This window comes from Micropterus salmoides, unplaced genomic scaffold (genome assembly GCF_014851395.1).
Source record: "Micropterus salmoides isolate LMB-PRFRI ecotype aquatic unplaced genomic scaffold, ASM1485139v1 Ms_hic_scaffold_20, whole genome shotgun sequence".
In the NCBI taxonomy this organism is placed as follows: Eukaryota; Metazoa; Chordata; class Actinopteri; order Centrarchiformes; family Centrarchidae; genus Micropterus; species Micropterus salmoides.
This window is the reverse complement of record NW_024041151.1, coordinates 21,018,205-21,046,151: the sequence shown is the minus strand read 5'-3', so window position 1 is coordinate 21,046,151 and position 27,947 is coordinate 21,018,205. Positions and strand designations below refer to the sequence as shown.

General features: G+C 42.0%; 2 protein-coding genes across 3 annotated transcripts in view; one reads left to right on the top strand and one right to left on the bottom strand.

The window, feature by feature from the left end:
• Positions 1 to 18,764, bottom strand: part of LOC119914205 (poly [ADP-ribose] polymerase tankyrase-1-like) — a 96,723-nt gene extending 77,959 nt beyond the window's left edge. The window contains exons 1-4 of one of the 2 annotated variants that reach the window (XM_038733318.1): positions 18,216 to 18,764; positions 15,936 to 16,051; positions 14,247 to 14,355; positions 5,349 to 5,444 (exon numbers count right to left, since the gene is read on the bottom strand). In XM_038733318.1, the coding sequence (XP_038589246.1) occupies positions 5,349 to 5,444; positions 14,247 to 14,355; positions 15,936 to 16,051; positions 18,216 to 18,738 (844 nt within the window). In that variant the 5' untranslated portion in view covers positions 18,739 to 18,764. The remainder of the gene's footprint in view (positions 1 to 5,348; positions 5,445 to 14,246; positions 14,356 to 15,935; positions 16,052 to 18,215) is intronic. The other variant, XM_038733320.1, reaches the window with a different exon arrangement.
• Positions 18,765 to 25,362: 6,598 nt separating this feature from the next.
• On the top strand, positions 25,363 to 27,132 carry cldn23.1 (claudin 23.1). Its single transcript, XM_038734672.1, has one exon. The coding sequence runs from the start codon at positions 25,460 to 25,462 to the stop codon at positions 26,300 to 26,302; it is 843 nt and encodes a 280-aa protein (XP_038590600.1). The 5' UTR covers positions 25,363 to 25,459; the 3' UTR covers positions 26,303 to 27,132.
• Positions 27,133 to 27,947: the final 815 nt, after the last annotated feature.

Genomic DNA, 27,947 nt, shown 5'->3' with positions numbered 1-27,947 from the left:
TGTGGTGTGAATAAGGGTGTCTAATACGATAAACTAATGTCCAGAATTCCCTGGTTGTGTGTGCAAAAAGGGATATCTAGGGAGCGTCTGAAGGTATGAAAAAATACCTGATAATCAACACCACCGGCAGGCTGCCCTGGTCTGACATATGTTCACCCTGATCAGGAAAACAAACTAATTGTAATATTAAATTGCATTGCGAGGGGTGTTTGAAGCTGCTTTAAAAAAAATTTTTACAAAAACTTCTCCGTCTATCCGTTCCACATCTCCAGCCAAGAGGGAAAAGAGTCTATCATTTGAGAGGAGTTTGTTGGATGTGGCAGGGCAGTGGTGCTAATTTATGGGTCAATATAAACCTCCATCACCACAGACTGAAGCGGAAAGCTGTGCTGGCCTGAGGAGGCAGTGATGAGGAATGGAGCAGAACCTCTAAATCATAGACACAGAACATATAAGACAGGGGGAAAAGGGCTCATGCAGGGTGTCACTGTATGAAGAACTGAAGATTTTACAGAGGCTCCAAATACATACAATTATATACAGGATGTCACAAAAGTGAGTACACCCCTCACATTATTGTAAATATTTGATAATATCTTTTCATGTGACAACACTGAAGAAATGACACTTGCTACAATGTAAAGTAATGAGTGAAAGCCTGTATAACAGCGTAAATTTGCAGTCCCCTCAAAATTACACATCACACAGCCATTAATGTCTAAACCACTGGCAACAAAAATGAGTACACCTCTAAGTGAAAATGTCCAAATTGGGCCAAAAGTGTCAATATTTTGAGTGGCCACCATTATTTTCCAGAACTTTTCCTGCCCACCCCGGGGCAGCCACCCACCGCCCCCCAGAAAGGGGCTCACCTTCCCGGGTACACATTCAGAAAAAAAATGTCCCACCTCCAGGTACATGTTGAACCGCTGTATGGTTTTGGCCACAGGGTCTAGGCAATCTTCTTATAGCCTAGGCCATCTTTTGGCTCCGCCTTTCTAGTCTTTTTTTTTCGACCACTCAAAGCGCTTTTACACTACATCTGCATTCACCATTCACACACATTCATACACTGAGAGGAACAGCCTCCAGGGGAAATTCGGGGTTCAGTACCTTGCCCAAGGACATTTCCACATGCATCCACAGTGAACTGCCAACCTTCCGATTAACAGGCAACCCGCTCTACCTCCTGAGCCACAGCTCCTATGAAGAGCAACAATTCTTTTTTTCATATCCCCAGAGAGTTCTTTGCATAGACAGTATATTACTGGACGAAGCCACCCCGCTGATTTGAATGGAGAGCAGTGAAGCCAGTTTTTGGACCAATAAAATACTACTGGTCCAGCGTCTACTGCGCATGATCGCGCAGCATAACCGTGGTTTACGGCAGAGACACCGTAATTCTGGTAGCTGCATAGCTGCGCCAACAAAAAGTCTCATGGCTCAGTGTGTTTGTCTGACTCGGATCGTCACTGATTAAATCAGCCCACCTACGAGGCTCACCTGTCAAACACCAATGCAGCGTCACTGATCGCTGTATAGTTTTTTTTAGATTGCTTAGAGCTTATAATCTAAGCAATACGGTTACATCTCTCATGTGCAATGGGGTATCACAGGGTTTTGACGTCATTTTTGGGCCTACATGGATCCCTCCGTGCAGGCTTTGGTCGGCTTCACTGTCTGATCTCCGGCTTACCCCCTTGGTTCTTTACCATGAGGTGCCATGTTGAACTTCCACTGACCAGTATGAGGGAGTGTGAGAGCGACACCAAATTTAACACACCTGCTCCCCATTCACACCTGAGACCTTCTAACACTAACGAGTCACATGTCACCGGGGAGGGAAAATGGCTAACTGGGCTCAATTTTCACTTCTGTTGCCAGCGGTTTAGACATCAATGGCTGTGTGATGTGTTATTTTGAGGGGACAGCAAATTTACACGGTTATACAGGCTGTACACTCACTACTTTACATTGTAGCAAAGTGCCAAAACCTGACCATGCCCACAATAATAATAAAAGCTTCTTTAAGATCACTGCGTTACATCCATCACTTCCGACAGTAATTACAAAAGTGGAATCACTCCAAGGTGGCGTTGGGTGAAAAGAAGATGTAACAATACGATAGTTTATTAGTGCGGGAATAATTCATGTTACTAACAAGATGAGTTAAATTTGTCAGATCTGAACCACAGACAGAATACAGAACCACCCCTGCAAGAGGAAGGGCCCGGTGATGGAGGGGAGAGTCAGATGGTGTTATGGATCAACTAGTTTCTCTGTTAACTGCTGATTTTCACCTCAATGCATCGATGGATGCCTCTGGAAACAGCAGATGTTGAAAAAGAGAAGATGACATTAAGCGGTCCTTGTAAATGTCTCGTTGTTGTCTTTTTCAATAAAATTTCAAAATGCACCCATCTGCTTCTTTTGGAGGCTTAGTGAAACAAGCATTAAGTCACATTTGGTGTTTTTTTAACTCTATCTGTATCATTTGGCGACCTTCTAATAGGCCCTTTTCACAGAAGACATTATGGCATGTCACAGCAGGAAAAAGCACTGGTATAATTGATAACCTTAATTAAAGAGCTCCAGTTCCAGGGTCTTAGTCTTGTGCATGCCGGTTCACTGGCATGGCTTAATAATTCATCTAAATGGCCAGAGCCATCATTAACAGTATTAATTACACATCTGTTTTTCCTACTATGACACGTTCAAAAGTCTTGAAGAATGTCTATTACAGCCCCAATTTTCTGAAAATTAAAACCAATTCATTAATTAATACTCAATCACTTTTTGCATTAAAGAGGTTTAAGATTTTTACAGTAGGCAGATGGAGCATCATACATCTGCTTAAAATGTATTTCCATTTTAAAAATAAATCAGAGTTGACTCACTGGTCATGTGCTACCTTTGCCTCACTTTGAGCTGGGAAAAAACCTGTCTCATGAATGAATGTAATTTGTAAAGGCAGCTGCTACAAGCTTAAGGTAGTTTCAGTAGGTTTTCTTAGGTAAAGAGACACAAAAAGTGTTAAATGGGACTTGGATATGCGTCATGTGCCTAGTTGATTGCTTAAAATAGATTACTTCACACATTAGCCCTGTCTGTATGGCTGTGTGTGATTGGTCAAGTGTTTGGCCAGGAGACCAAAACATGGGCTTTTAAAGTCTGACACTGTGGGTCCACCCCATAGTCCACCCTCAGACAAAACGGAGGCAACCATGCTGATTTTTTTTTTGGCCTACATTTATTTACATTTTGGAAATTTGGCAACATTAAAAGTATGCCGAATTAGCCATTAGCAGTTCCTGTTTGCAGTGTGATTATGAAGAAAACTTAAAAACGCGATAATTCTCAGGCAAGATCTGTGGTTATAACAAGCTTCTGTTTTTTTAGTAGCAGTAGACTTAAAGATTTTTATACATGGATACACATTTGGACGTGAAAGATAATGATAGCCCCAGAAAGTGTAAGTCAGACTGAATGTAAAAAATCACATTTCTGGGTTCAGATTTGACTGAGAAAAAGTAGCTTAAATAATTTAATTGCCTCCTTGAGCTGCCGACTGCTGGGAAGCAGGCAGTCAGCAGGTAAAACTACAATAACCCCCAGTTCAACACATGGACCTCTGGACATTCAGACCTCTGGTCTGAATTCTGTTCCTCTTCATAGTGTCATTACATTGGCTACCACACACACACACACACACACACACACACACACACACACACGTAAGTGTCTAAACATTTTCTATCACATATAGACTAAGATCAACTGCTAAATCTTCTAGTTTTACTACTCATAAATTGCATTTCAATGACAACTACATTGTAAAACTTGCATCATCGGCAATACTGAGATGGGGTGAAGGGGCTAACTGTAACATATGTTCAATAATTCTAGCACCAAACCTCATTTCAGTTATAGCTGGAAAGGACAATCAGTTTTCACAAGGGACAGCGGTGAAATTCCTGCACATATTTTGACACCACACAGCTCCTCGCTGTAATATCTTGAGGTTTATCTCATTTACCGCAGAGGCCTAACAAGGGGAATTGATGAAGTGAACACAGAAGTGGTTCTGCATAAAATGATTTAGAGCCTGCGTTAATACCCACAGAGAGAAAGGGATTTTAAATTTCAAATTCCTCCACTACCGCAAACAAAACCGGGACCTATTTAGTTCAACAAGAGCCAGGTCTTCAACCTTTCCCATCTAAAAGGAAAAGGGAGAAAAGGACTCACAACTCATCAACCAACACATACACATGCATAAGTGTGAATATCAGAAGTGTTGATCTGCAAAAGCGGAAAGCTGTAAAACATAAAATCAGGCCGGAAAACCCACAGAAAGTTTTTTCTGTGTCTGTGCTTCCAGCTGCCCAACTAAGGAGAAATTGAGAAAAAAAATTACTAAAAATAATTTATTTAAAAGATATATATTTTTAAACAGTTCCTCATTTAAAAGCTGTAACAGTGTCCCAGTGGTTCCTCTATGACTGAGTAGGTGTAATGAGTCGTGCTGCCTTTAAGAGCTTATAACAATGAAAGAACTAGTAATTAGTTTGAATGTCCCATGTTGGTCACTAAAGCTCTGGGGGGCCGGCTTTCCCTGGCTCCCCATGAGGCCACAGTAGTACAGAATGGATGGGTTGGGAGGTGTGAGGTTCTTACAGTCTCAACTACATTTAAATATATTTGCAATTTGTCTTCGTTTGCAGCACCATGCTGTATTAAAGAAAATACTTCTCAGGAAAGGTCTGCCGTTTTTTGGTTATTCTTCTGTTTTGTAAAGAAAGAGCAAGGAATAAAAGAAAGGCAAGCAAACCAAAAAATCCAACACAGAGGGCGAGTTTATCGAGTAGCTGATCAATAAGTGCAACCTCAGCCAGAAGAGGAGTCAAATAAAGAAAAATTAGGACAGAAAAGAAAGCATAGACACAAATACCTCTGACTGCTGATTATAGCCTTGGATGGTGGAAGGCAAAATACGTTGTAGTGGCCAATGTGTGTATGGCCTTGGACACATAGACTGAATAACAAGCGTAATGAGTAGATGATCGGCACAGCATTACAAAAACACAGGGTGATAGATTGACGGGGGGGAAAAAAAGGAGATACTGCCTGCAGCCTTGGGAAAAAAATGATGAAATGTTGGGAGGTGTGGACAACATGTTAACGTTAAGACAGAACTGGAAATGCAGGAAAATAGAAAAAGCAAACAAATTAAGAACAGGAAAGGTATAACAAACAGAAGCAATGTGCAACAGAATCCCAGCCGTGGAGAGAAAGACAGACCTGTGAGCGTGGCATTTGACAGACAGAATTACAGACAGCACACTGACCTGTGAGCACGGCCTTTGCGGAGGGTTCAGCCAGGTCCAGGGCGGACTTGCCGTCGGTGTTGCGGATGTTGGGGTCGGCTCCATGCTGCAGTAGCACTGTACAACAACAGGGCAGACACAGACAGTAGCTGAGCTCCTGGACTGACATGCAAACTCCCTGACACACACCTCCTCCTAGTCTTCCTCCTCCTCCTCCCCCTGCTGCTGAACCACATCCTGCTCCATAAACTGCTCTTCCTGGACGTCCTCCTTTTTCTCCTACTTGCTCCTCTGCTATCCTTCCTGTTCCTCCTCCTCTGCTTGGGTCCCCTGGCTCCCCTGGTAGCCCTTCAGCACGTTCTGCTTCACATTTCTCTTCTCCTCCTCCTCCAGCTGCTCCTCCTCTGTTGCCATCGTTGCTCCCTCGGCTGCCCCTGGCTGCCCCTGCTCTGCGAGCCATGCTGCCGATGTAAACAGACATGCCACAACAAGAGCAGCAAAAGCTACGCTACACCACACCGCCAGGGAAACAGCGGACCTTACAAAGCGGCTACGTGACCAGCTACAAAACACATCACACTTCCATGGAGGAGGGGTGGAAGCTGAGAAAATAAATTAAAATGAGTGAGGAACGGAGAGACGAGTGGATACAGCTATTCAAAGCAGCAGCAGCGACGAGGCGGGCAGGCAGTGCGAGTGGAGAGACTCTCGCCTCTCCGACTGACTGAGCGATGCAGCGGAGAGCAAGATGAGAGAGCAGAGGAGAGGGGAGAGGGGAGAAGGGGGGGGGAGAAGAGAGAAGGGGGAGGGGGCAGAGAGTCAGAGAGGATGGAAGAGGAGGAGGACAAAAAGAGGGGAGGGGGAGCAAAACAAACCAAGAATGTTGGTTTGGGTGATAGAGAAGGAGAGAGAGCAGGAAGTCGTAAAAACTGAGGAAAAGATAGGAGAGATGAGAGGAGAGAAGAGAAGGAAAAGAAGGAAGAGAGAAGAGGAGAGGAGAAGGAAGTTGAAAAAAGAAACATGAGGAGAGAAGAGGAAATAGGAGAGGAGACGGAAGAGGATAGGAAAGAAAAGGAGATGAGAAGGAAGAAGAGAGGAGAAATGAAACGAGGAGTGGAGAGGAAAGAAGAGTAAGAGCAGAAAGAGAAGGAAGAAGAAAGGAGAGGAGAAAAGAAATGAGGAGTGGAAAAGAGAGAAGAGGAAAGGAAAGAAGAGAGAAGGAATGAGGAGAGGAGAAAGAAGAGAAGGAGAGGAGAAAAGAGGAGAAAAAAAACAAGGTGGAGGAGAAAGAAGAGAGAAGACCAGAGGAGAGGAGAAATGGCGGGAGACAAGAAAGAAAGGAAGAGAGAGGGCAGAATCATGTGACTATCGAACAGGTATGAGCGGAATAACAAACTCCTGTTAACAACCTGTGCTCAGTTTTTTTGTAAATAGGCTCTTTTGAGGGGGCTAATGTCAATACCCTCACCGCCTGCCTCTCCACCTCGATTCCCACTATTGTGATTGCTGAACAGTTCCCTGTGCACATGCCCTTTGACTTGTGTTCACTTCAAAGTACCCTGCTCAAACAGGGCAGAGAGGAGGGTAGAAGTGGAGACGATCATGTAATGTAATGTTGTGTGTATGTACGTGCACGTGTATGCGCATGCATGTGTGCGTGCCTCTGCCACAGCACTGACGCAGACCTTAGTCACCCACTCGCCCCTCAACAAAAATATGATTTAGCTCTGCACCAATCCTCCACACACATGCACGCGAGCGCGCGGGAAAGATCACACACACACGGATCCTGATACCCAACTGTGAGAGAATAAAGATATGCCCATAGTGAGGCAGAGGGAAGCAGTCTGATGCACAACCACACCGCAACACGCTTAGAATGGTTGACAGATCTGCCAATCCGGCATGCGACACTGTGTCTGATTCATGTGCAATTGTCAACTTCTAATTTTTCGTTTTCAGTTTTGTTTCTAATGCACATGGCTCGCCTGTAATACCTGCAAAATCCTTCTCTGAACAACCTAAATCCCTCTTTTGGACAGGATTAGTTTTCAGGACAATGTCAGATTTGAAATGGTTATCTTCTGACTATCTGCAATGTCTACATCCAATCAGTAAGTAACGGCACAAAACTGGGATAAACTTCTCAACCTGTCTCTGAGGTGTGGTGTACAATGTGACTCAAGGGGACAAAGTGCTGCTGAAGGACGAAATCAGCAGACAACGACAGTCAAAGAGCAGACGCGTGTATTGTCATGCAGTCTGTGAACACTTACCGCAGCTGCTTTACAGTTGTTGAGCAGCAAGTATGGCTTTTACTTGGTCTAAATTTAGATTTGGACATTTTTTGCCACTTTTATGTGTCTACACCAAATAGTGCTGAAACGATTAGTTGATCGATATTTAAAAATAATATACTGTATATAATAGACTCATTTGTCCCTGATATATATCCAGGAAAATTTCCTGCATTTGGCCTCACAAAAGTAAGGGTTACACTGCCTTTCTCTGTTTTACATTATTTATTCAATATCTTTGAGTTCTGGGCTGTTATAGTTGTACAAAACAAGCAACATACTGTATGTCTTTGCGAGTTCACTAAAACACCTTAGCAAGGCATCTCACAATTTCACCAAATAAATAAAATATGGACCCATGATAAAAAATGTATTTGAAAAGCAGGGGTTTTAGGGCATAAGGAGACAAATATTAATGTATTAATGCAGCACTCAAAAATGTCAGCAATCAAAAAGTGGTTTACAAAAACCAAACAACATTGTCATCTGCAGAAGAAGCAGAACATACAGTAGCAATGCCCAGACTGATTGTTGTATCACATCGTCCCCCTCCACCTCAGAAATTCAAAAACAAATGTTAGCCGGGAAAGGCTGGAGTCTCGGTTGCCCCTGATCATATCAATAACCAATAAAAGTACACTGAGGAGAAGTGGGGACACAGTTAAACAGAGCACTGAACTGCCATTTATTGTTAAACCCACAGCCCATCGTATGGCAGCCTTAGGATTTCCAAGATCTTCTTATCCCCAAGTTTGTTGATGAGATTTTCATTGCCAGACTTTGAGCTTGGAGGGATAGAGGACTGGTAATGAGAGATTAAATTCTCACTCAAGTTGTCCAGAGGAGACCGGAGAAGAGTTTAGAGCATCCACCATGCTGAGCTGAAGTTACAGTCGAATCAGACTTGATTTGACTCTTATTCTGCTGCCAAATCTCTAACCTGGCAGGCTGACAGGCTACCAAAACTCGGTCCAATGAGCAAGCAACAAGAGACCATGTGTTTTTTTGTTTACATGCCATAGCTTGCTTCTAGCTGTGCAGTTAGGATGGCAAACCAAAAGTCAGCTTTCCTCCTCTGGTTAACACCAGACAAAACAAACCAGTGGACAAAAGACACATTGTGGAGGTCCATCTGAGTGGTTTAACCTCACCAAAAAGTTTATAATGCTGGATTTGTAAGGCTATTGTTACAAAGCTTTATGCTGACTAGCTGAGAACTGTTTTCAGCACTCAAAGCAACATTGCTACGCAGTTCCTTGATGGAATCAAATCTAAATCACCTGTGCTGCATTATTTGATTTGTGAAGGTTCAAAATAGATATTCTAAAAGAAACAGAAAAGGAAACATCATAACCATGTTGAAACCTTAATTATAAACTGTATTTGTTATACAAATAATATAGTTCTTTGCACTGCGATTTAGCTCTTTCCCTACAAGTCTTGTTTAGTCAACATTATTGGACCATTTTCCACATACATATCAGACTTACATTCATTGGTTTCACATCATGTCAGACACAAAAAAAATGATGCACACGACATATTTAGTCATCATAGTCAGTTTTGTTGCGATTGTATGGGAATGCTGAAAAACATTCCCCATGTAGCTGCAGTATCTCATAAATTGTTTGTGTGTTCTGAAAATGTTTGCCTTTTGAACCCATAGCGAATGACAGATTTATCATCCTCTTGCTTCACAAAATGTGCCACGGATGTTTTTTCAGAAGGTGGAAGAGCTCCGACATAACGGTACTAGGGATACACGATCCTGTACTACTTCTACCCTATTACTCTCATTTTTTTGTAGAAACAGATATTAAAAAAGACAAACAACATTTGCAAAAATGTATCATTTTACAAATGTAGACATAGACATTCACCCCTGAAAAATAAGTAAATTATCTCACTTAGGGGAGGATATCTCACATGCCAGTGCAACATTTTATTTTCAAACAAAACCGTAACAACCAAGCGCCATATATTTTTCAAGCTGCAAACTGTAGCAAGCACTGTAACAGGGAGCGCTCTATAGCACAAAATAAAAGCAGGTGTAGTCCTAAAACCTCAGTCATTAGGATGTGCTTTAAAGCATAACAAACAAGGCTGGGGAGGGGATCAGGTCTGGGCTGTGGCTGAGCTAATATCTCTAGTCAGCTGTTCACACTGCTCCAGCAAACTCCTCACCATGTGTTTTAGACGAGAGAAGGCAGGTTGGGATTGCTTAAAATGTCCTACAATCTTCCTCCTCATTGAAACACAGTCAGTTAAACTTTAGGATGGGGATTGAGACCTGGTTCTATAAGGATATAATCAATAAGGTCTGAGCTCATTGATCCTGCTATTGAGTCTAGCGGGACCTATAATGTAACGTAAATGCATAGAGTAAGTTACGTGGAATAAAACGACAATGCTTCATCAATACATCTGTTTAACAAGCAGAAGCGTGTAAAAAGCCTTGTTTCAATCTGCTCTGTCCACAGTCTCTCATCCTCTATGTTTTATATAAGCACAGCTAACGTAAGCTTGGCAATTAGCCACTTGTACAAACCAGCTAACTTAAATTGAAAGCTATCTGTAGTCTAACTGTTAAGCTTAGTGTGCCATGTAGCTTAACATTTAGTACGTTTTTACCTGTAGTGCATCACAGCAGAGAGTGAGGGAAGGACTGATGCTGAAGTTTTTTCTGAAACTGTGCTAAACGTCCGAACCTGACAACATGTTTGTTTGGCTCTAGCTGCCTGCACCCCCATCTGTGTGGCTACATCCAGGCGCAGCAACATAACGCCCAGAGCTCGACAACAGCAGCGGCGCATGTTACAGCATCCCTCTTGCTTTTTTATCAGATTCAGTCTAAAGTCTCTGCGCAAATTGGTCATAAAACTGTTTGTTTCAACCTGATGAATGCCACCTGTCCATGAAGAGGTGCACCGTTTGTGAGGATGATCAACACCCCTAAATTGCTAAGTAAGGCTGCCTGTTCGCTCCACTTGTGGCAGGTTTCATTCATGAAAATGAGGAAGAGGAAGAGTTGAACACTACAGGGTTCAAGTCCCGCTATTGGAAATCAGCTGAGGAAAACCTGACAAATTTAGCAGTGTCAGAAGTTATTTAGTATTAGAGGACCCGAACCAATAAGAAAATATTGATAGTGTTGCAAACGACATGCCATTAGAGAATTGATGGTGAACACATCCTGCTACAGCAAAGGTGTTCATGGCTTAAGGCCCATTTATACTCCTGTGTAGGGTCTACGTGCGTACCTACGCCTTAGGCTACGCACGTAGCCATGCATTTATACTTGTGCGTAGGTCTGTCAGCAGTAGCGCTACAGCGTCCACTGTGTTGACTTTTGCTGGCCAAGCAGGCTAACTTCCGGTTTAGCGCTCCGCTAACGTAAATGGGGGTAAAATTGTATACGTGCGCCTACTGCGCTACTGCCGACTAGCGTTTGGGGGTGTAATTGCAGAATGACAGACAGACCTACGCACAAGTATAAATGCATGGCGTAGGTATGCACGTAGACCCTACGCAGGAGTATAAACGGGCCTTTAGATGGGAGGCCGTCAAGGTGATGAGATGGTCCCGGCGATGGACACAATGATAACGTTACAGAAGGTGACGTTACACACTGTCAGCTGTTATAAAAAGAGGGTGATCGTGGAAGACGCTGATGCAGCTGTGAGAACTGGCCTAGCACCAACTGAACTGTACAAGATGCCCACATGAATCATAAAATCTATTAAAAAATAATTTAGATCAAAGGAATTTTAATTCTAAATAAGCGTTTTTCCCCCTGTAGAGAGAGGCAGACTATCTGTACACGAGGGGACTGAACTAAGTTCTAAGTTTGAGAGAATGCCACAGATTCTCTTTAATCACTTTAATCTTTCTGTAAGAGCCATTGTTTCTTTTTAGGCCCATTGAGAGGTTTCAACAAGCTGGTACAGAACTAAGAGCAAACCAACTGAGAGGCATTCAGGCTGTTAAATCAGGCATCTTGAATTAAACAAAGCTATAAATAGAGCTGGTCATACAGGAACAGGAGGTCATTCTGGCGTCTAAGTTTAAAGTTAAGTTTCTGTAGTGTCTAGATTTTCTGTCTTATTCCCAAAGTGTTCTTTTCAACTGCTTGTGGTGTGAAGCACTGCTCGGACTGAAAATCAAAAGCAAGCATGAATGAATGAAGTCTAAGACAATAGAGAGAAGTTCCTTTACCTCAATTTCAGTGGCATTCGTAATAACAGATAAATCAATAACTGGTCTCAGTCCTGGCCAAAGGGTGAAGCTTGTGCACGGTGATCATCAGAGCTCCACAAAGCCCTCTGCTGCTATGCAGTCTTTCAGGGCCCAGACATTCTGCAGCAGCTATCACAGTGAAATAAAAAAATGACTGGAGCAATGTTTCCTCCTTGTTGCTTCCCAGACTGATGCTGGCAGCAAGGTGACGCCGACTATCATTGCCATTACCACTTACACTGAGCAATACTTTTCCATTAAGATCATAAAGATTATCCTACAACTTAGTGCTCAGGCGGTTTTCATGCAGTGGCATATCTTGTCTACTTCAGATTGTCCTCGGGGATCTGTAATACAGCCTCTGTATTTTTCATTTCACCTTTAAAGACCAACCGCTGCTGCTGATGTCCTCTCTGAACTGAGCCTGTGGTGCTGTTTCACTTTTGAAAATTAAAACTTGGTTGGTGGGGCGCTCATATATTGTAATACAAAGAAATCAACGCCACTGTGTCCCCTGTGTGGGCTTATAATAATCAGCAACACAGTAATTGCAATATACAGGTTATTTGCTCCTTTATGCTTAATGGAAAATAATCGCGTACAGTCTGTGGGTGGTTTATTATAGTCTCTAAAATTATTGTGTGATTATAGAGAAGTGCAGGTTGGGACTTTGGAGGGGCCGGGAAGGAGATTTTATATACCCACAAACATTAGACTTCAAAACCAACAGAGAATTTAATATCTAAAAACGTTGCCACAGCCTCACCACCACAGATGAAACATATTAAGCAGTGTCATTCAGGAATCACTGACTTTGGCACCCACAAGAACAATGCAGCTCTACCACAACAACCTATTGTGGCAACCTGTGACACTGTTTAGTGTTTTCTGCTTCTGTTGTGTTTACACGGTTAATGTTGATTTCGCATACAACACGATGCGAAGTGCGCCACCCATGAGCTGTGATAGCATGGGTGCATGGGTGCGCATACGCGGACGAACTATTATGCTGCAAGCGTATGCGCCTGCAACATTCAGCAGTTCTTATCAAATGAAACAGTCCCTTCACTCATGGTTTCAATGGTAAACCACCACAAGAATGACAATTCCCAACAAAAAACACTATATTCTAAGGAGAAACATTTTAATAAACATAAATCATAAAGTAACATTTCTATTTCAAACAAATGGTGAACTTGTTAACACATTTTAACAAAACTCCCTTCCCCGTCGTGCATCATGGGAATTCTGAGGGACGGACGTAGGCTGCGCAAGGGTTTATTTGCGCCGTCAAAGTCCACTGGAAGCCTCTCAGAAGTTTTTCAGCAGCGGAGCGTGCAGCCTGCCCCACGTTGACTTGTTTTTAGTACGGTGTGTCCTTTTTGTGCTTCTACTATCTTCTTCAAAGCTCTCTGTGGCTCGCTTTCGTTCATCGTCTTGACGGGTGCATCTAGCAACTACCACAGGGAGCATTTCAGAATAAGAGCGTTTTGCCTGCCGGATTTTGCAGACACGTTTAGATTTTGATTAGTGCTTGCTTTTTGAGCTTCTACTATTATTAAGTAGGCTACGTAGTTAAATTGTTTCTTTTTTGTCTGAATGAGCTGTGTTTATTGTTGATAAATGATCGGATATTTTACCAGGTATTTTATTTTGAAAATTGACCTGATTCCCTGACGTTTCTGAGTTCCTGTCCAGTTCATCTGCTCTGTGCTGCTTGACGCTGGGAGCTCAGAGTTAATTGCTTTTATTAAATTATCTTTTTACTTGTAATTTTTGGGATTAAAACGTTGATTTATCCCATCTCTGTGGGACTACTTCTTATTTATACAGACCGGACAAATCAGGAGACTGCTTGGAGAAAAGTAAGCGAGGAAGTTTAACATCTGGGTAAGTTCAGAAAATGTGTGTCTGTCACTTGATCCCAGCTATCGATGTACTTAACTATAAAAGAACTTAGCATAGCATAGCCCTGATCGATCCCAACTCCACTCTAAAGTTGCTTGCTGACATACCTGACAAAGCATAACTTAATATGTTTAACAAATCGGCATCTTTATGTAGTTATTTCATCAGTTTGATCCGTTTATTGCAACTAAATGACAGCAAAATGTTTAGTTTGCTGTAGTAATGGCGTGTTGTGTTTATTCGCGTTATCGAGTTGTGTGTGAACCCTTGCGCGAGTAGTCCTGCGGTCAAACTCATGTGATAAAGGTGTTGCAACATTAAAATTTGCGTTGCATGTGAACAGACGCAAACAAAAAAAGTCCAAATGCCACTACATGATTTTTCATTAACTCTCCGACGTTCACTGTGCAATCAGACGTCCTGCAAATCAGTTAGTACATACGACAGACTCTTTATTCTTTAGTTTTTGTGAGCTTACCAATACAGACGTCTATCTTGCCCTTGATGGCAGCTTCATGGAGTGGCGTGTAGTTCCAGTTGTCTCGAGCATTGGGGTCAGCCCCCTGACACAGCAACAAAGACACCACCTAGAAACAAAAGGCAGAACATCCTCATTTACTCTTTATTTGCCAAAAAAAAAGGTGGTGCTTTTAGCAACATTGGAGTTTTCCCCCTACTTGAGCCGGTAAACCTTAATCAAGCAGTAAAGTTGTGTCGCCTCTGTGTCTGTCAATCCCACACCCCATCTTACCCTCACTCGTGAAAAGATGCCTAGACACGCCTTCACTTAAGGCAGCAACTCGTTCCCAACTTGAAGGGTTTACAGTAATCCTCCATTTTCCAGCTGAGATATTCCACAATCTGAAAACCAGACCCCTACACTAACCTTGCACTGCAACATTTTTAGTTGCAAATCACACTTGAAAAAAACAAAAACAAAAAGAACACAAAAGCAAGGCAAACGACCACTTTTGGAGGCGCTGAGTGACTGGTTTCAGTTTGGCCAGTGTGTGCTCTCATCACAACGCTAATCATCGAGCTACATTAGCACAGCGCTTCACTGGCAAGGCTGCAAAGTGCTCTCAGAGAAGGTTCTAAAAAGCCTCCAACACATTTGAAATTGTAAACATTAGATTGATCGCTGGGGTTAATGGCCACAAGGGACTAAAAGCATTAGCACATCTGTCTCAGATGTTCCAAAACATCATCCTGAATGGGCTGGACCAGAATATCAAAATACTGGGTAAAACCTACACCCCTGCACCCATTCTGGATTTTACCACCACACCTATTCTTGTGCACAAAACTGGACATTGGAAAAGTAGCATACATTTTTCACCTTTCATCATACAAGTACACTCAGAGTTGTGGTGAAGGCATAACACAAGTGAGGTATGCAATGCTTTCTGAAATACCAGTGGAAGAAGATACTAAGGTACTAATACTACACTGTGAAAATATTCCACTACAGAAAACGTCCTTCATCAAAACCTTACATAAATAAAAAGTATGTAAGTATTATCAGCACAATGTGCTTCAAGTATCTAAAGTAAAAGTACTCATTCTGCAGTAAAATGGTCCCTGGTCAATGTTTTTCTATTATGAGGTTTCTAAATGAATATTACTGCTGTATATATTGAAGTTGGTGCTCATTTTCTCCATTTGGTAGTTAATCTACAGCAATGCATCCTTTTCTAAAAGATCATCATATGTTTGGAGTGTCGCAGTCCTATGAGATCCACGTCTGTAAAAAGTCAACTTTTCATGAGCTCAGAAAAACTGCTGTTCTCAGCTTTGTGACGATGCATTTTATAACTAATCTGAGGGTTTCTTTTTCAGTTTACTTAGCTGAAGAAAAAGTTTATCTCAATCCATAAAGGAACACTTGGACCTTTAGCAAGGGTAAAAGTAAGGGTAAAATAAAAGTGTAATCTGTAATTAGCTAGTAAATAAAGCTGTGAAGTGTAAGTTGCATAACATGGAAAAACTCAAGTCAAGTACAAGTATCTCGAATTTGAAGTACAGTACCTGAGTAAATAGATTTAAATTAAAATAAATTAGTCACATTCCACCACTGTGAATTACTATGAACTGAATTACTACATGGCAAAATAAACCCCCTTCTAACACAAATACACCATCAAAATGTTGCCCTGTTAAGTCTCACCTCGGAGTGACCAAATGAGCAGGCGTTGTGAAGCGGGATCAGACCCCCGTCATCCCGTGCGTGCACATTAGCGCCTGTCTGAAGCAGGTGGTCCACCACATCTTTCCGGCCAAAACCTGGGAAAGGAAGGGAGATAGGTTAAAGGTTAAAGTGGAGAGATGGGGGGGGGGGGGGGGGGGGGGGGGGGGGGGTAGTTGGGGAGAGGACAGAGAGAAGTAAGAACAAGGAGATGATGGTTACATCAACTGAACGGAGTGTGCGATATTATGATATTAGATCATGAACGATTCAAATGTCTACACGATCTGCCTTTTCAAAGAGATCTTTAGTACCGTGCTCTTTTTATATACAGTCTATGATCGTGCTATCAGTTTAGTTTAGCGGCTACACACGCAGATGACAGCTGCTCTGTCAGCTGCCACGCTGCCTGCGTCCTCCGCTGTCTACAAAGGCAACACTGGAACTGTTGGGCATCATAAAATTAACATTAAAGTTCCCCATGTCCCCCAGCTGCTCTGCCTCAACTCTCTGTGATTTACAGAGGTTGCTGATGAACAGAAAGTGTTAACGTTACTTGTTGCTAAAGTAACCACTGACTAGCTGCTGTTTTATCTCGGAAGCTGTGTTCGGTCGCGGTCTGTCCACAGTGTTCACTCACTGAGAGCCCAGCTAACCAGTCTGCACAGAGCAGAGTCTGCATGACGGGGAAGGGGCGTAATGTACATTCAGGCTATTGGCTACAGTAAACGGCAGTAAGTAAACACCCTGTCTTTATGTTTTTATTTATGCAGAAGCAAATAGCACATTAATGGTTATGCAAATCAAAAGATGTATTTTAAAATCTTTAAAATGTTATAAGAACAAAATGAATCAGTTCTTTGTTGTTTGAATGAATCATGAGTCAACATTGTCTATGAATAATAAAGTAGTGTTATTTTTCTCTTTTAAACCAACAAACCAATTACTTAGAAACAAAACAGTCTTAAAAACAAACATGAAAATGAATAGTGATAAGATTGTGAATCGTGATCCTGCCTGAAATAAATCGTGATGATATTTTTGCCATATCGTCCACCCCTGTCCCTAAAATTTTTTGTGCATGGTTAAATATAATCCAAAACTCTGACAGATATTCAGAAACTCTGAATTGGTAACTTATGCTGATAAAACTGATTCATTTACTTCTGCTGTTATCTGTTTTCAGTTTGATTCCTATTTCATGTTAATGATTAAAACTTAACTTGAAATCGTCTTTTGTTTTTGTTAAGGCACTTGTAGCGGCTGTTTGGAAAAGTAAAGCTTGTTATGTCTTCACTACAAATGCACCGTGGGACTCAAGAAAATCTCTTCTTATTCAAGCTACTGAGGAAGGCCTGAGATGTTACACAGTTGTGCAAATATTTCTTTTTTCATCTGCACTGATGAAAGAATTTAAAACAGTGAAGTCTGGAACGGAAGTTAAGATGAGCACTTCTCACAACTATGTACTTGTCTGATTTGTGAACCAGTACCGTGAAGATTAAAATGAAAAATTTTAATCTTATCTATTGTTGAGATGATTGAGTCTTCTCTGTGTTTTTTGCTACCTCACCCGAGGCAAAAATGAATACACTCCACTTCTATAGAAGTACAGACTCAGGTTCAACTAGGAGTTGAAACCAGCTTGGTTGTTTTGTTGCAGCCATGTTTGCAACCCTTTTGAAGCTATTTTGGCAAATAAAAAAGTGGCTGGGAACAACTCTTTACAGTAATGTTCACCTGCTGAAACGGCCTTTCAGCAGGTGTCTTTCTGTTGACCTTTTACTATGCAGTAGCAACGTTTGACGCTTACAAAAATACACAAACTGCAACATCAGCCCTTCCTTGATTTAAGATTATTTTTAGGTATGTTTCTGTACATAATTTTAAGTTAATTTCACATTCAACAAATGAAAATCCAAATCATCTTTCCATCTTCTAGTGCTTTCTAAAGAAAATTACAGTTACAACAGCCCCAACTCAAAATGTGGAATTGCTCTATCCATACAAATTGTGTGGTATACTTGCGTGTCCTTGTAAACTTTTTTATATGGGATTTTTGGTGTGACTGAGACCTTTAACATTGGATGACAGCAATAAGTTACCCTATATGTTTTTGAGAAAAAATGAAAAAGGTGTTTTTCTTGGTTGGTGCATTTCAATTCTTTTCTGTTCTCGTCTGCCAGCACCATCCAAAAAACTGTTGGGGTAACACATATAATAGTGCTAACACATGCTTTTTACTCTTTATGGTTAACTTACCTGCAGCAAAATGCAGCGGTGTCGATTTACGTCCTGCCATGTCTTTAGCGTTCACATTCACAGCATCGACGAGTTTCTTCACCCTCGAAACATCCCCGTTTCGACATGCTTCAAACAGCTCCCTGAAAGCCCCGTTTGCGCTGCCACTGCTGCTGCTGCTGCTGCTGCTGCCCGGGTTACCGCTGCCCGAGTCGGGCGTAGAGCCGGGGCTGGTACCGCTACCCTCGGTGGTGGTCGGAGAGCTAGCGCTGCTGCTAGTGTTGGTGGAGCTGCTGCTGCTGCTGCTGCTGCTGCTGCTGCTGCTGGCGAGGGCCGGAGCAGGGGAGGTGGTGGTGGGAGAGGCAGGGGCTACCTCACCGTCAGCCGCGTTCTCCACCGCGCCTCTGCGGGGAAGCGGGTTGGCATCGTCGGTGGGTGCCGGCGGAGAGCCAGGCGGCGTGACGGGTAGAGAGGAGCCGCGGGGCGGGGAGGACAGCAGGGAGTTTGGTTGCTGCTGCTGAGAGGTGCGACGAGGCGTCGCCATTTTCACAACAGACCCCACTAGCAACAAAAACACTGCTGACAATTTCCTGCCCAGGAAAGTCCAACTTCCGCTTGGCCTTACTGGGATTAACGTTTGCTGGACTGGACTCCAAAAATGTGTATGAAAGCTTTACTGGGATATTATGACAGCTTCATTAGTAACACAATCTTTATGCAGGATTACAGACTAAAATGATTTGTAAATATGTGGCTCCCTGCCATTTTATGCATATTTAGCTGTAAATTTAGCCTACGAGAAGCTTTTTTTAGTTTCTGTGATATAGCCTACGGTATTTGGGGGGGATTTAAAAAAAGTTATTTGGTGGGTAGATAACGTTAAGCTAGGAGGTTTGCATATTCTTTCCAATTCAAGGGGGACAAGCCAATGGAAATATTTGGTAGGATAGGCCTTACTTTACAAAAATTAAACATGTTTACTCTTATTTAGGCATAGCCTAGGCTATAGCCTACTTATGTGCTCTTATTTAATGTGTGTGATTAGGGTTGTGTTGCAGGCCACGTTTGTCAGATGGCACTCGTCTGATTTTATTTATTTATTTATTTCCAGCATTCTTTGCACTATGCTCCATCACACTGTGTACATGTGTACATGTATGCATGTATGTGTATGTGTACCTGTATATCATATCCACCATTCTACATGTACATAATGACATAATAGTTTACTCTTGCATCCTTTGCACTCTGACCACTGCCCTATTTGTCAATATGTCTATATTGTTTTGTTCATAGTGTATATATTAGTGTTGTCTATATTGTATTGTTTGTGTCTGATTTTATTTTAATATTATTTTATTATTGTGTTATGGTATTTCTTTATGAGTAAGCACATCATGAGCAATGTACAATCCTGAGTCAAATTCCTCATATATGTACACATAACTGGCAACAAAGCTGATTCTGATTTCTAGTGCCCTCTTTTTGTTACAACATTAGTAATAATACAGTTTAGGACGCATAATCGACCGACACAGTAAATTGAGTTAGTTGATGTTTTATTTCTCAGTCTTTGATCAGCAACTTCACAAAATGCACAAGAAATGTCGAATGTGGACGTATCGAAAGGACAGAAGGAGAATGATAATTACTATATGAGGGGTTCTTTTAGCCCCATAGATACACATGTTTTAGCCTTTTTATATACAGTCTATGGTTTTAGCCCACTGATTTTGTAGAGGAGTGAAGTCAGTTGAGCCGGTGTTGCCACCTAGTGGAGACGATGGGTAATAACTTCAGAACAGCTTCACCCACTCAACAGGTGCTGGTCATATAATTAGAATATCATCAAAAAGTTGATTTATTTCAGTAATTCCATTCAAAAAGTGAAACTTGGATATTATATTCATTCATTACACACAAACTGATATTTCAAATGTTTATGTCATTTAATTGTGATGATTAAAACTGACAATGAAAATCCCAAATTCAGCATCTCTGAAAATTAGAATATTACTTAAGACCAATACAAAAAAAGGATTTTTAGAAATGTTGGCCAACTGAAAAGTATGAACATGAAAAGTATGAGCATGTATAGCACTCAATACTTAGTTGGGGCTCCTTTTGCCTGAATTACTGCGTGGCATGGAGTCAATCAGTCTGTGGCACTGCTCTGATAGTGGCCTTCAGCTCATATCACATCTTCCTCTTCACAATACCCCATAGATTTTCTATAGGGTTAAGGTCAGGCGAGTTTTCTGGCCAATTAAGAACAGGGATACCATGGTCCTTAAACCAGGTACTGGTAGCTTTGGCACTGTGTGCAGATGCCAAGTCCTGTTGGAAAATGAATTCTGCATCTCCATAAAGATGGTCAGCAGCAGGAAGCATGAAGTGCTCTAAAACTTCCTGGTAGACGGCTGCATTGACCTTGGACCTCAGAAAACACAGTGGACCAACACCAGCAGATGACATGGCACCCTAAACCATCACTGACTGTGGAAACTTTACACTGGACTTCAAACAACGTGGATTTTGTGCCTCTCCTCTCTTCCTCCAGACTCTGGGACCTTGATTTCCAAAGGAAATGCAAAATTTACTTTCATCAGAGAACATAACTTTGGACCACTCAGCAGCAGTCCAGTCCTTTTTGTCTTTAGCCCAGGTGAGACACTTCTGACGCTGTGTCTTGTTCAAGAGTGGCTTGACACAAGGAATGCAACACACAGCTCTGTGAACAGCCAGCCTCTTTAGCAATAACCTTTTGTGTCTTGCCCTCCTTGTGCAAGGTGTCAATGGTCGTCTTTTGGACAGCTGTCAAGTCAGCAGTCTTCCCCATGATTTTGTAGCCTACAGAACTAGACTGAGACACCATTTAAAGGCTTTGCAGGTGTTTTGAGTTAATTAGCTGATTAGAGTGTGACACCAGGTGTCTTCAATATTGAACCTTTTCACAATATTCTAATTTTCTAAGATGCTGATTTTGGGGTTTTCATTAGTTGTCAGTTATAATCATCAAAATTAAAAGGAATAAACACTTGAAATATATCAGTCTGTGTGGAATGAATGTATACATTATACAACTTTCACTTTTTGAATGGAATTACTGAAATAAATGAACTTTTGATGATATTCTAATTATATGACCAGCACCTGTGTATATATATATATTTTTTTCTGCAATAAAAGTTCTTCACTTGCATGCTGAACCCTCACTTGCTGCTTCTAAAACACCATGGCTTTACCATTTGTGCAAACTGTCTGAAAGGTGGTACATTTCTGTCTCATTCTGTTAGATATGTGTGCTCTGTAGCCTACTCTGTGCAGCCACAAACAAGGAAGAACAAGATCTGAGCCACACACCAGTCATCAGACACCTCGCTGGTATAATAAATTGGCCAAAGGAGGAGATAGAGGTCACTGATATTGACAGTGCACGGAAGGCTTCAGCCCAAATCCAGCACCTGAGACTGTACATTAAGCAGAATAAGGGAGGTTGAGGGCTAGTGATTGTCAAAACCACTGTCCACAATGAAACAACAAAGATCCACCTAAATCAGGAAGGTGGCCCCCAAAGATGACTGGCTAAGTGAATACCTCAAGCAGCAGAAACCTGACGATGATGACACGGCGGAGGAAGAACCATCTTGGAGAGACAAGCAGCTGCACGGCATGTACCAATAGACAGAAGAAGTGGCTGACATCAAGAAATCCTTGAAAATCCATCAGTGGCTAGAAAAGGGTGGACTAAAGGATGGCAAAGAAGCACTAATCATGGAGGACAGGAGCTACCAAAGATGTGGAGAGTGAAACCAACAGTGGTGCCAGTGGTAATCGGAGCTCTGGGGCTGTGACCCCCAAACTGGGAGAGTGGCTCCATCAGATTCTAGGTACAACATCTGTCTCTGTCCAGAAGAGGAGCAGCTAAAATACTACACAGAACCCTCAAACTCCCAGGCCTCTGATAGAGGACCGGAGCTTAAAGGATGACACCACCACCCCACAATTCTTTAATATGCGTGTGTGTGATAGTTTGACAGGTAACTCAGCCTGCCAAGTCCTGTTGCCACACTGGTTTTGTTTGTCAATTGTTCCACCTCTGCTCCACTACTTGTGCTGCACCCTCTTGTCCAAATTAAACTGCAACCTTAAATTCAGAAACCTAAGGGCTATATGTCAGCATACAATCTGTGGTGGAAACCGTCTTGTTTTTACTCGACATAACACCAGTTTTTACAAAGAGACCAACACATTAAAAGTCACTGGCATATTACTGAATTTGTAGGTTTTTGTAACCTGAGCTGTGTGTTTTTGTAGTGCAGAAAGAAACCTGGGCACCCAAAGGAAAATCCACCAAAACATGATGAAAACTCGAGATGGAGGGCTGTGATCTGAGTCAAGGACTTTCTCAATGTAAAGCAACACTAAAGAATGCAAGGGCGGATATTTATTAGTCACCAGAAGTCCTAACCAGACCCATAAGCTACCACAGACAAATTATATAAGGCTTTGGCATTTTGATAATGTTGGTCATTGTTTCCCCTTAGTAGCAGTGGTGGTGGTAGTATCAGCACCAAAACTTAAACATGAAAATGTAAAGTGTTTCACAACAGATCCAGATGGTTTTTATGTCTGTTTGTATTCACGTGTCTGCAACAAGTACAGTAATGGTGTGACAACTGACAACAAACACGCGACAGCTGAGTGATCCTGTTTGATAAAGCAAGAATTTGTCAGGGGATGACTATGCAAAGGTGAGTCTGGATGGTTGACATACCTCTCATACTTTCTCCAACTGGCCGGAAAAGAAGAACAAACAAAAACATCCCCACAGCTTTAAAAACATTTGACTTTAATAGTTTGAATTTGTACCATCAGCGACAATTGCTGTTAAAGGATTACATTTAAAGGAATAAAATTGCACATACTATACATTTGGTGAAAACTATTGACTCTCATCCCCTCTTAGATCTTCATGTTGTTATTCTTTCAAATAAAAGTGCCTGTTTTCGTGACTACAGGGACAAAATTTGGGTAAAAATCAAATGGGATGTTAATGGGCAAACATCAGTTGTTCTCAGGTTGTTCAGTTCCTTAGAAACTTAATCACTTTCATGTGTGGTTGATAAAGTTGATGGCTGTATGAGGGCAGTTAGAGCAGTGGTTCCCAACCTTTTTTCCTTGGCACCCCCCCTAAAGCTGACAAAACAGGCACACAGAAAATTATTATGTAATTACTTACTAATAGCGAACAAATTGAGTCAAATGACACCTCCATGGCTCTCTGTAAATCAATGCCAGCTCTTGGTTGGCCTTCACCAACAGTCTCCTGGTGTTTTGTTTCTTGGTATTGTTTAATACCAAGAAAGAGTATAAGGTGTAATATTAAGGTGTAGGCTAATATTTACAAAATATAGGCCTACAGCTTGCACTTAAGCGCTTTCAACATATAGCCTACTCTACTTGGGCAGGCCGGACAGGTATAGTTGCACCTGCCAAAGTATATTTAGTAAACCACTTCAGCATTTTGCAGTGAAACGGTGAGGGAGAGGTCACCTGGTACTATTATGTTAACGAACAAGCAGGAAATGTGACATTACGGAGCGACAGTGAACGCACCATTGCAGATGTCACTCACTAACGTTAAGTTTCAGTTTTGATCCACATGCACACATTAAAACTGAATCACAGGTGAATTTATTAAACAGGGCGACTTAATGAAATGTACTGCTGATGGAGAAAGTCAGCTGAGACACACGCAGGGAGAGAGAGACAGTAAGAGGCAGAGCAAACCGGCGTGACCTACAGTAAACTAGGCCTACTGTTAACACAAACAGCCAACAAGATACACCGAGCCCACCAGCCGCCGCCGCAGTTGCACTGTTTTAATGAGAGCTCAACAGTCCAATGAGCGGGTATGTCGCGGTTCTGTCTCTCCAATCCGCAACACGAGATCATGGATTTATGTGTCGCGATTTTGGTCTTTGTTTCAAAACCATTACAGCCCTACTACTAAGTAGTCTGCCTATTATTTTAAGTGAGAATTTTTTTTTTAAAAATGTGCTAATCAAAGTTTTTTTGACAACCTCAAAAGAGATAAAGCTTTGGGCACCCCCTTCATCTCTGGCGCCCCAGGTTGGGAACCACTGAGTTAGAGAGTTACACTCTCATCCTGCTTTCAGGGTCTGTGCACAGTCAAGGGAGTTGTTTTTGTTTGAGGTTTTGGGAATCATTAATATGCACCTATGAACTTAACCTTCTGAAGAGACTTTATTAGCATTTGTAAATACCGTCATGGGATTATCAGACTAACGTGAGAAGAAACCTCAGAAACAGCAGGGGTAAGAAAAAGCAAGATAAACAGATACAGCGAAAGACTGATGTGCAGATAGAACTACATGGGAGAGAAGAAGAGGAGACAAATACAGCGAGGCAGAAAGGTATTTGCATGCCCGTCAGAAGATTCCTGCAGAACTGCATTCATACCAAAAATAGTTCCATGTTCTACTAAACCTGATCATTAAATTATTCTTTTATTGTAATAATTGCACCCCATTCATAACCATCTTGGATTCTTTTCTTTTATTAAGTCGCCAAAGTGCTAAAAAAACAAAAACATATAGCCTATGTTATGGTTAATAGCTAAAGATCTGTGAGAGATCTGCGATAGGTCTAATAATAGGCCCAGTGTAATGTATTATTTGTAGATCCTATGAGCAGACACTTTTATTTCATCGGAGTCATGACTTCTTTTTTTTTTTTTTTACTATTTGAGGACTGCAGTCCCAAACCATTATGGAACAAGTCAATTTGGGCGAGTTAACAAAGGAGTAGGCTTTTGGCTAAATATAGTAGACAAAGCTTACTTATATTAATATAGGCTACTGAAATTTGAGCAAGCTGGTGATAAGGCACGCCCCGCTCCAAATAGTTTAGACTATTCGCTGACAAAAAATCTCGATCTCTTTCTTATTCTTTATCACGTATGATCATATTTGCATAATAAGAGTCATCGAAACTCTGCTCTTTCCGTCTTTGCTGTTGCAGGTCAAGATAAAAAAGCTCCCAGGCCGGTGTGACCCGGCTGCGCACGGCGTGCCACACCTGTCCTTAGGCAGGCAGGTAAGGCCAAAGCCCCGCCCACTTCCAGGTTTCAGTCAGACTTGTTTTTTAAGACCAGGTGTTGCTGTCAAAACTCATACGCTCTTGTCTAAATTACTACACTGACTTCAGGAGTAAGAACAAACACACCAACAGCAGCAATCATGCCGAGGCAATCAAATCAGGAGTGGGTCCGGTTATCCATGCGCACCCCGGGCATCCTGATCTTCGGGATGGTTTTCGCTCCCTGCGGCTTGCTCCTGGACCTGATCGCCACCGTGGCCCCAAACTGGAGGACCCTCAACAACCTACCCAACAACCCGAGCACCCAGTACATCGAGCAAGGCATCTGGGACATCTGCAGTGCCAGCACAGTCAGCACGCAAGTGACGTGCAACCAGCAGGACACTCTATATTTCAACAACCAGATCATCCCGATCGCCAAGGGCTTGATGGTGGCCTCTCTCATCGTGACTGTAATCGGGCTCTGCGTAGCCATCCCTGGGGTCCGCTGCTGGAAAGACAGACCTAACTGGATAGTGGCCGGCCTTGGCGGAATTTTGATATTCCTCTCAGGCGTCATGACCATCATTCCCATCGCCTGGTACACCCATATCCTAACCAACATCTCAACAGTGACCTCGCAAACAAATGTGCAGGTCGGCTACTGTATCGTCCTGGGCTACATCGGCGGGATATTTGAGATCTTGGGCGGGTTCGTCATGTTCATCGGGATCTGCCGTTGCTGCGGAGGTAAGAACCGAGGGGAGACTCGGGTTGAAGAGCTCACGAGCGGCCGGTTCAACCACCAGAAGGCGCCGCCGAGACGAGTAGAAGTGCCAAACATTAACCGGGCCAGGAGCCCCGCCAGGAGCACCGCCAGCAGCAGCGTAGCATACTCCAGGGACTCCATGGATGATGATGTGTCTTTCCCCCGGGCCAAGAGCCCCGCACCCCGGACAGTCAACCCGGGCTACAGCAGAAGACCCTATGATGTCGACCTATGAGAGGAACATGGCCCAAATCTGGAGACTCAAAACCCCACAGGAGAGGAAAACGACTTGGAGATAACAAAAGGGACAGAGTGGAAATTATTATAGGAAGAAGCTGTAAGATTCAAGAGAGTACTGTAGTAACAACAGGAGATCGGAGTCACCTCATTTATAGTTGATGTAGAATTATTTTGAGGCCATAAAGGAATATTTCTGTGGTACCAAGAGATCAAATACATTAAATATTATGAAATTACTGTAAACTCACTATTAAGCAAAGCAGAATCATTTAAACGCTTCTTTGGATATTATTGTGTTTCATCATTGGGTCAGTAATACCTGAAGGCATACATCTAAAATAGTGTGTAATGATGTGTGAGTGACAGAGCCATGGGGGACAGGTGAGATTCATCATGGGCTAAGATGGGTTATGTTTAATGCTAACATCATTATAATACATTTTAGGTGTAGGCCTCAACCAGTTATCGTCATATAGGTAACGGTGAGATTAATATTATAATGTGAGAAAATGAAAGGAAGTGCGGAATTCTGTATTATTGTGAGAAAAATGATATTGAGTTGAAGTTTACTGTGGCTGTCTTTTACATAATGCGAATTACACTGAACTCAGTTTATAAATAGTTCCCATCTTTAAGGAAGGTTGTTTTGCATTTTCTTTCTGTGTACAGTATTTTTTGTTAAATGTAAATTCTGCATTCTAATGCACTTTACAAATAAAGCCAACCTTGTAAGATAACAGGCCACATGAGGTGATCAAATATCTTCTAAATGATCTGTGACACAAGAGCTGTTTATTAAATGTGCACTGTGTTTCCTAATAACAACAGATGACTGAGTCCCTTTCCACAGCCTTACTCTTTTTGTGTAAGTGTAAGTGTAAGCATAGCTGTGGTTATGATGACAATGCAGTGATGTTTTTGATGTAACATTATTGTAAAAAGCAGGAGTCTCTGCTGAGAGGGTCGCATAAGAAATAAAGAAAGGGAAGAAGTCATTATGGACACTAATCAAAGACACATACAGACAGGCTTCATTTTACAGGGATATGTTCCTTTCTTTTCCTCCCTGTCTGCTCAGTAAAAACCATAAGCATACAGACAATGTAGCCTGACCGGTCTGAGTGGTTGTTTTCTTAACGCATGTTGTCTGACAACATTACCTTCTATGTTTAAACTGGGTGAACATCTCAAACAAGGCGGCGCTTCACTGCTGGCGTTCTTAAATTGGCCTTAAACAAATCACAATGCAGTTCTCCCCGCAGGACCCTGTTGAATGCCACAGCCAGAATTAGACGTGGAGTTTGGCACTTTTCAAAGCAAAGGTTAGCAAAGCAAGGTGCTGCCATAATGAGTGGATCAGCTCCTACAGCTGTAAAAACAGGAATGGAAAGTAGAAAATCTTTATATAGAAATACTGTACCGTTATTGTACTTAAAACAAGGCAACAAAACCAACAACCACTCAGAGTAATAGTTTCTCAATGGACAGCTGAAATGGAAAATGCTGCTGACTGACTGGGCCATAATATGAGAATGCTTTTTAATAATTCTTCCATTTTCAAGTTGACTAAGCAGGATAATTGAAAATCATAAAAAAAAATTTTGTAATGTTTTTGGATCAGAAATACACCTTAAAGCTGC

Bases quoted from the DNA above. Each gene is read 5' to 3' on its own strand.
- cldn23.1 (XM_038734672.1), top strand. From the start codon at position 25,460: ATGCCGAGGCAATCAAATCAGGAGTGGGTCCGGTTATCCATGCGCACC.